Source organism: Oncorhynchus gorbuscha, linkage group LG19 (genome assembly GCF_021184085.1).
Source record: "Oncorhynchus gorbuscha isolate QuinsamMale2020 ecotype Even-year linkage group LG19, OgorEven_v1.0, whole genome shotgun sequence".
In the NCBI taxonomy this organism is placed as follows: Eukaryota; Metazoa; Chordata; class Actinopteri; order Salmoniformes; family Salmonidae; genus Oncorhynchus; species Oncorhynchus gorbuscha.
In genome coordinates this window covers 30,187,443-30,201,783 of record NC_060191.1, presented here as the reverse complement: position 1 = coordinate 30,201,783, position 14,341 = coordinate 30,187,443, and the positions used below count along the sequence as shown (strand labels likewise).

The following is a 14,341-nucleotide window of genomic DNA, read 5'->3' as shown; positions in this document are numbered from 1 at the left end:
CTATTTAATTAAATTTTCATTTTTTTACATTTAATATTGATGATGAGGTTATTGATTGGGAGAATGTCTGGGAGAATAAAGGGAACACTAAAATAACACATCCTAGATCTGAATTAATTAAATATTCTTATTAAATACTTTTTTATTTACATAGTTGAATGTGCTGACAACAAAATCACACAAAAATGATCAATGGAAATCAAATGTATCAACCCATGGAGATCTGGATTTGGAGTCACGCTCAAAATTAAAGTGGAAAACCACACTACAGGCTGATCCAACTTTGATGTAATGCTCTTAAAACAGGTCAAAATGAGGCTCAGTTGTGTGTGGCCTCCACGTGCCTGTATGACCTCCCTACAACGCCTGGGCATGCTCCTGATGAGGTGGCGGATGGTCTCCTGAGGGATCTCCTCCCAGACCTGGACTAAAGCATCGGCCAACTCCTGGACAGTCTGTGGTGCAACGTGGCATTGGTGGATGGAGCAAGGCATGATGTCCCAGATGTGCTCAATTGGATTCAGGTCTGGGGAACAGGCGGGCCAGTACATAGCATCAATGCCTTCCTCTTGCAGGAACTGCTGACACACTCCAGCCACATGAGGTCTAGCATTGTCTTGCATTAGGAGGAACCCAGGGCCAACCGCACCAGCATATGGTCTCACAAGGGGTCCGAGGATCTCATCTCAGTACCTAATGGCAGTCAGGCTACCTCTGGCGAGCACATGGAGGGCTGTGCGGCCCCCAAAGAAATGCCACCCCACACCATGACTGACCCACCGCCAAACCGGTCGTGCTGGAGGATGTTGCAGGCAGCAGAACGTTCTCCACAGCGTCTCCAGACTCTGTCACATGTGCTCAGTGTGAACCTGCTTTCATCTGTGAAGTGCACAGGGCGCCAGTGGCGGATTTGCCAATCTTGGTGTTCTCTGGCAAATGCCAAACGTCCTGCACAGTGTTGGGCTGTAAGCACAACCCCCACCTGTGGACGTCGGGCCCTCATACCACCCTCATGGAGTCTGTTTCTGACCGTTTGAGCAGACACATGCACATTTGTGTCCTAAAGGAGGTCATTTTGCAGGGCTCTGGCAGTGCTCCTCCTGCTCCTCCTTGCACAAAGGTGGAGGTAGCTGTTCTGCTGCTGGGTTGTTGCCCTCCTACGGCCTCCTCCACGTCTCCTGATGTACTGGCCTGTCTCCTGGTAGCGCCTCCATGCTCTGGACACTACGCTGACAGACACAGCAAACCTTCTTGCCACAGCTCGCATTGATGTGCCATCCTAGATGAACTGCACTACCTGAGCCACTTGTGTGGGTTGTAGACTACGTCTCATGCTACCACTAGAGTGAAAGCACCGCCAGCATTCAAGTGACCAAAACATCAGCCAGGAAGCATAGGAACTGAGAAGTGGTCTGTGGTCACCACTGCTTTATTGGGGGTGTCTTGCTAATTGCCTATAATTTCCACCTGTTGTCTATTCCATTTGCACAACAGCATGTGAAATTTATTATCAATCAGTGTTGCTTCCTAAGTGGACAGTTTGATTTCACAGAAGTGCGATTGACTTGGAGTTTCATTTTGTTGTTTAAGTGTTCCCTTTATTTTTGAGCAGTGTATTTCACTCAAAAGAACCCACACCATCAGTTAATTCATTTGAAGCTCATAGGTCATACTTGACACCACTTGTAAGATTTCATGCGAAACAGTCTCCAAGTCCAAACTGTGACCTATGTTCCCTCAATGAACTTGACACATAAACATATGATATGGGATTGTTCTGATGAGTTCTGGAGGACAGTATTCTCTCTGACACAATTGATAAAACCGTGCCCCTTGAGTCAATCTTTCTGTTAATGACAGATCAGGTATGCAGCTGAATGACAAACAGCGCAAGGCTTGGCTGACTGGTGTCAAAAAACGTGTTCAGCGCCGGTTGCCACCACATGACCTTCATATAAGGAAATGGTTGGCTTATTTTCAGGACATTTTTATGTTGGGAGTTAAGCATTTGTTCTAGTATGCATTGTTAGGGATTTTTTATTTTTATTGTATTGCCTTTGTGATCTACTAAAAACAATTGTACACAAAAAAACATTTGAAAATCTGACAAGACGATAGAGGTTATTAATTTGATCAAATGTACCGCCATTCCACCACAAACTACTTTTTTATAATAAATTGAATTCACAAGAAATCACTAGATTGATGCGGTGAATGAAACATATTTGGGATGTTGACATATAAATATATCACTACAGTCGCTATTGTTCTTGAGCAGACTAATGTAACAACTATGGTTGAAAACTTGAATACACCAGCCACAGTATGGGGCTAGGCTAAAGCTAAAATGGATATCCAAAACGTATCAAAAGACAAGCTAAACGCTACTTGACCTCTCGTTTGACATACTTCCTCAAAAGCCTATGAAGCGTTGTCATCACATTAAAACATTGAAGCAGATACTTGAATAGAGCATTTATCAAGAGGCTTGTTTGATTAATTTCACCATTTAGAATGGGACCGTAGTGGAGAGCCAAGGACAGCTCTCGTCATGCAGCAGAGAACAGGCAGTCAAGGGGAAGGCTGGGCAACACCAAATGTCTTATTAATTTGCTGCGACTGCAGGGCATGAAAAGCCTGCTTTCTTGCCATCTGAGGCCAAAAGAGCTCGCAAATATACACACTTTCCAAGTAGTTGATGGCCACATTGCTTGCCTACATTAGTGTGCAGTGGTGGGAAAAAAACTACAGAAGCACCCTTGATTATCTAAATAAAAAGGGACCACCAGGGTAGAAGTTTATCTCTTATGGATATTACCCACTGACTGACTGTAGACCAACACTATATCACATGTAGAACAGGAACCCTGGATTTAAACAAGTGTCTTATGTGCTGACCAGGGCCCCCAAGAATAGAACATCTAGCCAGCTGTAACTCTAAAGGGTTTAGAGGGTTATCCAACATGTCACATGGTAAGAGTTGAGTTGTATCCTTTGAGAGATGCCATTTAAATGGACACAACAAATACATTGTTTTCTCACTGTTGAAGGTCCTAGATGAAAAAAAAGGCTGAACACATAAAACCAAAATGTCAAAAAGAGAAAGAGTGTCTAGCTCCATTGTATAAATGGAATGCATTGCACAAGATGGTCTCTTTTAGGAGGGAAATATTTCTATAGCACAAATGTGTTTATTTGTCGAGAGAGAGAGAAAACAAAAATGTTTACTTTCACCAGGTACAGCATTCTGTTCCACTGTGGCTAGCATCTTTCGAAATACAAAAAAATGCATAACACCAGCAACTAGAAAGGTAAAGTTCTCGCTGAAACAACAGTAGAATAAGGTGATTAAGGTGGGAGCAGCCATATTAAAGCCCCTATGCAGTCATTTTCATTTTCAGTGGGTGTTTATTTCATTAAAATAACTCAATTTATATATATATATATATTTCCCCTGAGCCTCCTTTTGCCATTGAAATGCTCAATCTGATCTGATGTGGTTGTGTTGATACAAATTTCAATATTTCTAGTCTAGAGCCTACCCCGCTTACCCCTTCGAAGTAGGAGAATACACTATGCAAATAAATCGTGACTGGTTATTGGTCAGAATAAAACAAATCAGATTGTGATGTCATGCGGTGACCCAAAAACTCCATCCCACCTAAACATGCTTAAATTCAAATACAAAAAGCTCTTACACTAGTAAAATGGCATTATCATAATTTTTACAATTTCAGAGTTATTTCAACCTTATAGTGGAGAAATATCAAGAAAACATTCAAATCATGTTGTCTGAACTGCCCCTTTAACAAAGTTGACATGGGTTCTCTCATTTAGTTTTGAAGAAACATTTCTGTGTCATCAGCCTTGGATATCAAGCTATGGTTCTTATACTTTTAATTCTATTGAGCATTAAATACTGAAATATTGTGGTCATAGAGACGTTATGAGATTGTGTGCTGGTCTTACAAAATGTAATAACAAAAATACCAGCTCAAAAAGCGCAAGCAATCTATTAAACATATAGCCATTGGTTTTGGTATATGAGTAAGAGAGGTGGAAGAAAAATGTAATAGTTTAATAGTAGATTAGTAGTAGATTCCGTACAATTCTGTGCGTGTCCTTGCTGCTGCAAGTACACTAATATCAAAGAGGGGGGAAAATGACTCACTTGGATGGATGAAAATCAATACCAGAAAATAATGGGCAAAACGCAGCGAGCGCCAAGCTCTGATGCCTTTTCAAAAGAAACATTTTAATTTCCTCCACAAAGACACCCCAGCTGTGTTACAAGCCGAAGACTAGCTCCCTGAGGTCAAGTCTCCTTTTAGTGGGACTCTGGTACTTGAGCTGAAGGCCTTGTTGGTGAGAGAGTACGGTTAATAGATTTTCTTTCTTCCCTGAGCTGTTGTTGTACAAAACTATTATGGATTCAGAAAAATTCTTGCTGGGGCTCTTTTGTGCCTGGGGTCTATGGTAAAAAGAGAATACAACAACAGACTTTGCCTAAAAACCTGGCCTTCAAGCAGAAATGCAATTCACCAGCTCCCCATCTCACAGCAGCAGTTCATTTTCGCCGCAACAATGGCCGCCCGTTTTCTGTCCCTGTTTCGCCAGCCGGTGTGAAACAATCAGGTTGGAAGCACGGTGACAGGTAACGTAGAGTTAAAGGGGAAGGGATGTTGGCTGTTGGTGCCCAGCAATGTTCACACTCTGTGACCCCTCAACACTGGACCCCTGCCACCCCCACAGACTCAAAGGGACTAATAAAAAAACAAAAGGATCATTGACATCGATATGTAACTGTGCCTCGTGCAAGTTGTCTATTCCACTGGTTGACAGGAAGTTATCTAGAGAGCACACCATGTTTCATGAATAGGAATGGCAAACTCTTCCATCACAATCACAACCTCGTCATTTACGAGGGAACAAGATGGAATTTCAGTTCTGTGTAGTCCTGTATGCTTTGTCAAGGCTGGAGTGAGAGGAGGAATGGAGAATCTAATTGGATAGTGGTATGTTCAAACCGCAGTGCCCTTGAAGCTGGGGGAATAATACCGGAGGCTACAGCACCATTCTGTGATTTCTAAGACACAGAAAGAGAAAAAGCCCAACACAAACTCATATACCAACAACAACAACAACATGATGTACCTATTCACACAATCTATACAATTCAAATCAAAATGGATTTGTCACATACACGTGTTTAGCAGATGTTATTGCGGGTATAGTGAAATGCTTGTCAATTGAAGGAATGTGTGTGTGTGTGTGTCCAGTCATTGAGACTGTTCGTCCCTGGGAATGCTCTGCAGCTGTTGATCTCCAACACTTCGGACTTGTTGTTGGACCCTGGCTCCCACAAGCATGCCCCACAGGCCCTTCCCAGAGGTGCTGAGACATGCAGCATGGGACAGAGGGCACAGTGAGCTGAGGGGACTGTGGGGGGGGGCTCAGTGGCCGGACCCCACACAGCTGCTCTCGTTCTTCAGGGAACCCAGCCGGGGAGCGTCGCTCAAGCGCCTAATGCCACTAATGAGTGCGGTCATGCGGCAGAGGCGGGGAACTGGAGCATCACTCCCACATCACTACAGCCTGCCTGACTGACTGTGGTGGACCAGCCTAAGCTTAGGCATGAACACGGGGCAGGCGGGAGGATTGGGGGGGGGGGGGGGTCGAGGAGAATGTGGTGGCCTGGTTGAGGGTGGCTCAGCTGGCTGGGGTAAGGTGGAATTGGCTTGGTCTGTACAGTTTGGGAAACGCATGGCTAGGCTACACAACCACTTTTGTGAAGGGGCAGAATCATGAAACAGTCATGGCAAGTGCAGGAAAGGCAGAATAAAGAAATATTTACTTGAAAATTCCAAGGAAATTTATCCTGTACAAGCCCCTTCACAAAAGCATTTACCAAATTGCTTATTACATCTCACTTCAATAGGAGAAAAAGCTGTACAATGAACCATCTTATCTTTACGAGTTTTCAGTTGTCACCTGTGTGGCCTCCAAACGGCAGCTTTTCATTTCAGTGATGTCAACAGTTAAGCCACAGTGTGGCCATTACCAACATGAATGGGGAGGTCATCACAGCTTCCGTAAACCTAAAACACAACTCAATGCGTCTTTTAATGCAGAAACGTTCTGTAACAAAGCTTTGGACATTCTTGAATCTGAAGCAAACTACGGCAAATGATTAGTTGACATATTTGCGAAGCAATACCGGTTATTACACGCAACATTCTCAGAGGATTATTTTACTGATACGGAAAATGATGGTTAACAATAGGGATGTAACGACTCACCAATAAACATTTGAACCGGGTACTGATGCGTAAGATATGAGTGCAGCACAAACTGATCCAAATTAAGCATGCATCGGTCAGAAAACCGATTCAAATGTTAAGAGTCGCCTTCGCTAATGGATGTTTTTTTACTCATATTGTTGTATTCCAAAAATGATTTCTTTGTTGCGACTGAACTGTTGCGTCCTCTCCTTCAGTTCAGTAGCCTACCAAACTTTTATGCATGTAAGTGCATATGACTGTCAGATAACAACTGTGCACACTGTGCTGTATTAGTTGAGTGACAACCATTGTAGATTGTTGGGTTATTGTTACCAAATGCACTGCAGACAATTGTGTTTTACCGGAGTTGTGTAGCCTATGGGAGTGGAAGCAGCAACTCAGATCCAACTGCTGATTGGTGTTTTTAATCATTCAGATTTGATTTAGATTGTTCAGGTTCCTCATAAGAAATAGTTTTGCTTTAAAGTGTCAGTGTATTTGGTCATTTGTACATGAACTGGGTCATTTCATAAAGGACAGCAATCATTTCGTATTCATTGGTCTGAGCTTAAATTCCAAACGGTCTAAACCAGGGTTCCCCAACTGGCACTCCCAAATAAATTCTGAATATTTCTTTCATTAAAAAAAATGATATACATTTTTTTAAAATCTCAGACCTGAGATGCAAAAACTCCCAAATGCAATGTCCCAAGAAGGAAGTTACCCAATCTAAATAATGCAAAAGTTACATTTTAACCTAATTCATGCGGAGAGAGAATGCAGGAGACAATCAACTAAAAGCAGGCTGCGGGAACATTTTGTTGTGCTGCTGAAACGTAAAGCTACAACCGCAATGATCAATAGGAGGTGAACAGTGCCTGGTGCTGATAATATAGCTAACATGTTATGCAAGTGTTGCACAGCAACATATGGAGAAAAACAAAACAACAACGAGTAATTGATTTCAACAATAATCTTCATTTTAATTTGACTTTACAAAACAACAAGAGTGCTTTAATTGGAGTCTATTTCTTCCCGAGCCTATGCCTATATAAAATAACTTAACTGGCTGAGGTAGGCTTAAACTGTGAGGCTTAACAGAATCTTTCACAATCATTTTTGTTGTTGTTGTTGCTTAAATAAAATTATTTTAAGAAAAAAAGGCAATGTGTGTCTGAATGTCTGTATCGGGATAGCCTGTTCCAGTAACGACAGAATAAACAGAAAATACTGTCAGCTTAAGACCCAAATATCCCTGGATAAGCACTCGTGATAATGTTAGTATTTTCTAAAGACAGTCATATAGGCCACGAAGTTACTTACTCAATCGGAAAAGTTGTATTTCCCTCAGATACGATCTTGTGGATGTCAGGTGAGATGGATGTGATTTTGACCTCAATTGACTTATGTGAAAGCCGGTTCCCGTCGTGAGTCTATATTGCGCGAGGTTATATTGCGTACATAGAAGAAAATGAGGACTAATACAGGTGCAAGTCGATCCAAACATTGTTAGCACATAAAACGCGAGTATCTTTATTGTGCTGTATTCCTCTGAGCATGCCACCCAAAACGCACACAAGGACTCGGTGTTCCTGAGCGCATCCCTGATTTGGCTCGATGTCTGGTATTAATTCAGCTCAGTTTGAATTGCGGCCTCATCCAGAGAGGCTATCGTTTTCTTAGCAAGGGAGGAGTATTGTCCACCTGGGGGGACTGTGAGAGGATCAAGTACAAATGCAATATCTTCAGGCATGCTGTAGTCTTCAAATCTGGTGGAGAAGTTGTCCCTCTGCTTGATGAAAGCTTCCATCACCTCTGTGACTATACTGCTGCCTGGTCCCACTGCCTGTCGTTTCTTCAGTGTGCTGAAGTCTTCCATCACCTCTGTGACTATACTGCGGCCTGGTCCCACTGCCTGTCGTTTCTTCAGTGTGCTGAAGTGCAGTAGCCTTCCGGATGACAAGTCCGGAAGGCTACAAGTTTTTCCCACCATGTCCATGACAGTTTTCCCTCTTCCTTGTAACTACAGATTTAACCTGTTTAAGTGACAAAATATTTCTGCCAAAAATGCAGTGTGTGTAGCTTACAGTTAAGGCTTCAATGTTTCTGTGTCTGGCCTCTGTCTGGGGCGGGAAGGCCACTTTGAAAGTTCCATGCTTAGATTTATAATGACGTCTGAGATTGAATTATTTCATTGCAGAATAAGACACACTGGCTTGGCATTGGGAAAATACGGTAAGATGAATGCATATCTCCTTACATTCTTCCCTGAAATTTCCATTTTCACTATCCACCTTTCCTTTGATACTTTTTGAGAGCGACATATTCTCTTGCGACCAAGCTGTTCTGAACAAATGTTGACGTTAGAAAAAGTAGTGTAGTGTACAATAGGCTCTGTAGACCTGTTTTCCCCCACCAATCAACCCACAGAGAAAGACTAAAATAAATGAAGAGGGTCATGGTGATTTTATGAGCGTAATCAGATCAAAATGATTATGTTATTGTCACTGAATTTATTATGTACTAATCAGATGTGTTAAAAATGTTGTTCAATTCATAGTGTAGGCCAATTAATTGTGCTAATATTATATACAAATTATGTTCTGGCCCGCAGACTTAGCTTAGAAACAAAAATTGTCACAAGGCCTAACCTAGTTGACGAACCCTGTCTAAACCATTCACTTTCAAGACAGGGTAAAATCCAAAGCTGCATAATATTAATTGGCTAAATAACATGCTAATTTCTAAATATAAATATTGACATAGTACTAGCTCAAAACATGTTGAATCTGTAAAAATGACAAGTTAATCAGTGGGTGATGTCATTTCAGATAAAAAGTTGAGGGGGGGGACAAAAAGCATACATTTCCACCACCCCTAATCTGATAGTGGGGTGGTAGATGCTCAGTCTGGGCTCAACTGCCTATACACACACACCTTTGACATGGTCTCTCACACACTGGCCCACTCAGCTTAGAGAAGTAACCGCAGACAGATCCAGATCAGAGAGGCCCAGTCCCTGAGCTCCCTTCAGCAGCAGATATTTAAATAGAAATGTGTTCATGCAATACATTATAGTGCATCGAATCGCATCACATCATTTTGTTCCCCTAATCAAACTGAAACGCACCGAATCGTTTCAAACTAAAACGTATCGTTCCGGGATCATATCGGAGCCCATGCAGCTCGATGCGTATCGAATCTTTCATGAAAGAAGAGATGCACATCCTTAGCTAACAATTTTATGGGCCACAGTTTCAAAGAAAAACGTGTCTGGATTTTGGAATCCAAAAAGCCTTGGCCACCAGGGGGAGTTGGTGTGTTGCACTCAACTCCACACCTTCAGGTGAACATCAATGGAGATACAGGCACCAATGTAAGTTTATAGAGGAGAAGAGTCTCCACAGAGGGTTTCTGCATTCAGTAATAACCTATATCTCTATGTATTAGCACATATTGTAAAAACCAATAGCAATTGCACTCAAAATACATAGAAGTGAAAGGAAGCTGAAATTGCTTCTTGGAAATCTTGGCTCTAGCCTAGAAGATAGAAGAGGTTTTTTTTAATAGTGGTTCTCATTTATTCCAATTCTTCAGCTTTTTAGTCAGTCCAGCCCCTTTGTCAAGGCCAAGAAACGTCAATAATTCAATTTGAAAAAGAAGTGTGAGTTGTAGCAGCACCTTGTGCGGCATCATTGTTTTATCCACCCTTTTTCGTTTCAGGTGGTAGGTAGCCTGCTGTTCTCTTGGTCTACACATAAATATACCTCACATGTATCACCTTTCATTGAGTGGCTGGCCTTGTCAGGTGTTGAACGTGTTACCTGAGGCTGCCTTGACAGAGTGCTTTTGAAGGAAGTCCAGGGTCTGGGCCAAAGCCTTCTTATTGCAGTGAGTGGAGAGCTCTTCGTTACATTCAAAACACCTGTGAACAAATTGGAGAGAGAGCGAGAGAAAAAGAAACAAACACAGCCATCATCTTACTGATATGAAATTGTCATTATTTTAGGTGGTGTGAATAACTACCGCTCACAACATTTACTGGAGATTCTGAGGGAAAATGTAGGCTAAATGTAAATATTCAAATAACTTTTGAGTTCAAGATCCTCTGCCTACAGTGAAGACAAAGGGATAGTGCTACATCAGCCTATTTGGAATGGCAGAATGGCTGTAAAAAAAATGTTGTCGTCCTGCTATAATCTGTACATTCCATGTGTTGCTGTAGGGTCCTCACCAGGCCTTCCAGGTCCCGAGGCTAACGGTGATGCAGTGGGACTCAGGGTGGAGGGTTTGGTGATGCTTGGTGGAGTGCTGGCTCTCTGACTCGCTACAGCCCTGTGAAAGGGGTAAAGATCACTGGATCACCATTTCTTAGATCGGCTACCACCATCCATACTCTTTGCCGGTCAGATTGTTACAAATCATTTCCGAATCGCATGTCAAGTGCAGCAATTCATACATCAACATACTGATAGAACCTTCATCCTCCCACCTTAGATAAAATATTTCAAAGTCCAAGCTCACCTGGAAGCCGCACTTGAGGCATACGAGGATGTCGTGGCCACTGGCTGGCTCACCATCTATCATAGTCCTTTCCCTCAGGCAATCTGAACACATCGACCACATACTCGAGGTCACCGCCTTCTTGACTGAGCTCAGGTCCACCGCCTTGCTGACATGCTGGCAGGTCAGCCCTGAGGAGCAAGAAGTCAACACATTGATGTTGCTCGCTAACCCAGCATCTACAAATCCCTTAATGACCATGATTTACAATAGATGTAGTTCAGATTATGCCTTTATTTGACATGAGTCCCCTGCCATAGAATTAATCAGACATGATTGGACTATCCATTACTAGAGCAGAGACTTTTATCTCCCTCACCAACTTTAAACATCTGCCATCTGAGCAGCTAACCGATCGCTGCAGCTGTACATAGTCCATCGGTAAATAGCCCACCCAATTTACCTACCTCATCCCCATACTGTTTTTATTTATTTACTTTTCTGCTCTTTTGCACACCAGTATCTCTACCTGCACATGACCATCTGATCATTTCTTTTCCCCCTTCTGATGACCAGGTGGCGAATCGCATCTCTGCATGTCTGGCAGACATATCAGTGTGGATGACGGATCACCACCTCAAGCTGAACTTCGGCAAGACGGAGCTGCTCTTCCTCCCGGGGAAGGACTGCCCGTTCCATGATCTCGCCATCACGGTTGACAACTCCATTGTGTCCTCCTCCCAGAGCGCTAAGAACCTTGGCGTGATCCTGGACAACAAACTGTCGTTCTCAACTAATATCAAGGCGGTGGCCCGTTCCTGTAGGTTCATGCTCTACAACATCCGCAGAGTACGACCCTGCCTCACACAGGAAGCGGCGCAGGTCCTAATCCAGGCACTTGTCATCTCCCGTCTGGATTACTGCAACTCGCTGTTGGCTGGGCTCCCTGCCTGTGCCATTAAACCCCTACAACTCATCCAGAACGCCGCAGCCCGTCTAGTGTTCAACCTTCCCAAGTTCTCTCACGTCACCCCGCTCCTCCGCTCTCTCCACTGGCTTCCAGTTGAAGCTCGCATCCGCTACAAGACCATGGTGCTTGCCTACGGAGCTGTGAGGGGAACGGCACCTCAGTACCTCCAGGCTCTGATCAGGCCCTACACCCAAATAAGGGCACTGCGTTCATCCACCTCTGGCCTGCTCGCCTCCCTACCACTGAGGAAGTACAGTTCCCGCTCAGCTCAGTCAAAACTGTTCGCTGCTCTGGCTCCCCAATGGTGGAACAAACTCCCTCACGACGCCAGGACAGCGGAGTCAATCACCACCTTCCGGAGACACCTGAAACCCCACCTCTTTAAGGAATACCTAGGATAGGATAAAGTAATCCTTCTCACCCCCCTTAAAATATTTAGATGCACTATTGTAAAGTGGTTGTTCCACTGGATGTCATAAGGTGAATGCACCAATTTGTAAGTCGCTCTGGATAAGAGCGTCTGCTAAATGACTTAAATGTAAATGTAAATGTAATCATTTATCACTCCAGTGTTAATCTGCTAAATTGTCATTATTTGCCTACCTCCTCATGCCTTTTGCACACAATGTATATAGACTCCCCTTTTTTCTACTGTGTTATTGACTTGTTTATTGTTTACTCCATGTGTAACTCTGTGTTGCTGTCTGATCACACTGCTATGATTTATCTTGGCCAGGTCGCAGTTGTAAATGAGAACGTGTTGTCAACTAGCCTACCTGGTTAAATAAAGGTGAAATAAAAACTTTATTGGGTCAATTAAACTTTTTTAGGCAGCCAATATAGAAACATTTATTTTTTTCATCACAACAGGGAGCATGATCTTACCGCTAACTTCGTCCGACGACTCCTCATCTCGAGGCTTCCTTGGCTTGTTAGTTCGCTTAGTCATGCCGACGACTTTCAACGAGAAGGGATCCTTTAGCCGCATCTGTAGCTGTAGATTGGAGAGACATAGGAATATCAGTACCACTCTGGGGTTTAAGCAGTGCCCAAAACTGACCGGGCCAAGAGAAAACATTGAAGGCAAATCTAAGAGCTTTGCTGCATGATTTAGTATAGGGCTGGGCAACTCTAACCAACTCAGTGGCCTTGTGATTTGAGTGTCCACCTGAGATTGGAAGGTTGGGATATCGATCCCTGACCGAGTCATACTAAAAACAGTAAAAATGGCACCCAGCATTAAGGAGATAGATTGGGAGTAAGGACCTGCAATAGACTAGCATCCCGTGCAGGGGATATACTTGTTCATTAAGCTGCCTCACGCTACAGGAACAGGAAACAGGAGATCTGCTCTTATGAGCCGCTCCAACTCGTGCAAGGTTACTTACTTACTGGGCATCTCTGGCATTGACGGGCTGCTGTATGTGCAGGCTTATGTTTCCACCCAGCCCAATCCAACACCAGATTCAAAGAATCACATAGTCATGGTCTTGAATGGCCGCCACAATTAGAATTAGTTGAATATAGTGTAGTTAAGAGCTGTAGAGAGGCAAGACTGATGATGCCTGGCCTCCAGACTGAACTAACGTTTGGAGGGCACAGTCACACACACAATAATCTAAACGACAATAGCTGAAATCTTTTGTTCTGTAGAGATATCGACAATGGTTCATTCAACTAATTTATAAAGTCACCAACTTCAACAATGATGCAAACGCAAAAGCATCTGACACAGCTCTATTTTGTAGAAGGCCATAGCTACAAAAACAGACAATAATACTTTTAATTGTGTTTTACAAATCTATTTTAACTGGGTTACACTTAATATAACAATATAAAACCAAGTCAAGCCACCGTGACGTTTAGCTAACGCAGTACATGACAAGTTAACTAACGTTACAGGTAGCTAGCTAACAGTTACTAGTACTGTCAAAGGGGTCGCCATATAGACTAACGTTAGCTAGCTAAGTTAACTTGGGAGTTCGTGGTTTTAAACGCGTTTTGCTACTAGCTGGCATACCACATTGCCTTAAAAATATGTTGTTGCTAACGTGAAACAACTCACCTATTTTATTTTTGCCCAGAAACTGGCCAATGAGCTAGCAAGTTAGCTAGCTAGCTAATATGTCAACACACTGCAGTGTCGTAGCTTATTTTAAACGATTGAGAACTGTATTGTATGTCATACAAATCAAGAAACTCGAAAGTGCACAGAATACTTGTAGCTAGTGTTCAAAACGCTAAATACAGTTTCAGTTATAAACTTGACTTTCTAAAACGATTGGGAACATCGAGAACTACCATCTGAACCCACAAAAAGTCAAATTGGTGAACTCAACATGTGACGCAATATGGTGTCTCGTTCAGGTTAAACAAAGCTAGCAGGAAAAGCGAAGTTATGATGGTAGTAAAGTTAATTATGGAGCTATATTCTTATGAAAATGTGTATGCTTGTGTAAACATACGACAGATTTGATTTAAGAAGTGCGTTTTACTGTCTTTGGTGTGATATGTACACTTCGGTGCACGCGCAATGTTGCGCATGCCAGTCAGAAGGAAGGCACCTAATTGTTTTGCAGTTGAACAC

At 42.9% G+C, this 14,341-nt stretch overlaps 1 protein-coding gene across 3 annotated transcripts in view; it reads right to left on the bottom strand.

Moving 5' to 3' along the window:
• The window catches only part of LOC124005265 (ubiquitin carboxyl-terminal hydrolase 45-like), a 52,791-nt gene extending 38,676 nt beyond the window's left edge, over positions 1-14,115 (bottom strand). Inside the window, exons 1-5 of one of the 3 annotated variants that reach the window (XM_046314359.1) lie at positions 13,820-14,115; positions 12,640-12,748; positions 10,806-10,975; positions 10,516-10,616; positions 10,106-10,206 (exon numbers count right to left, since the gene is read on the bottom strand). In XM_046314359.1, coding sequence (XP_046170315.1) covers positions 10,106-10,206; positions 10,516-10,616; positions 10,806-10,975; positions 12,640-12,742 — 475 coding nt within the window. In that variant the 5' untranslated portion in view covers positions 12,743-12,748; positions 13,820-14,115. The other 2 variants (XM_046314361.1, XM_046314360.1) reach the window with 2 other exon arrangements.
• Between the last annotated feature and the right edge of the window lie 226 nt (positions 14,116-14,341).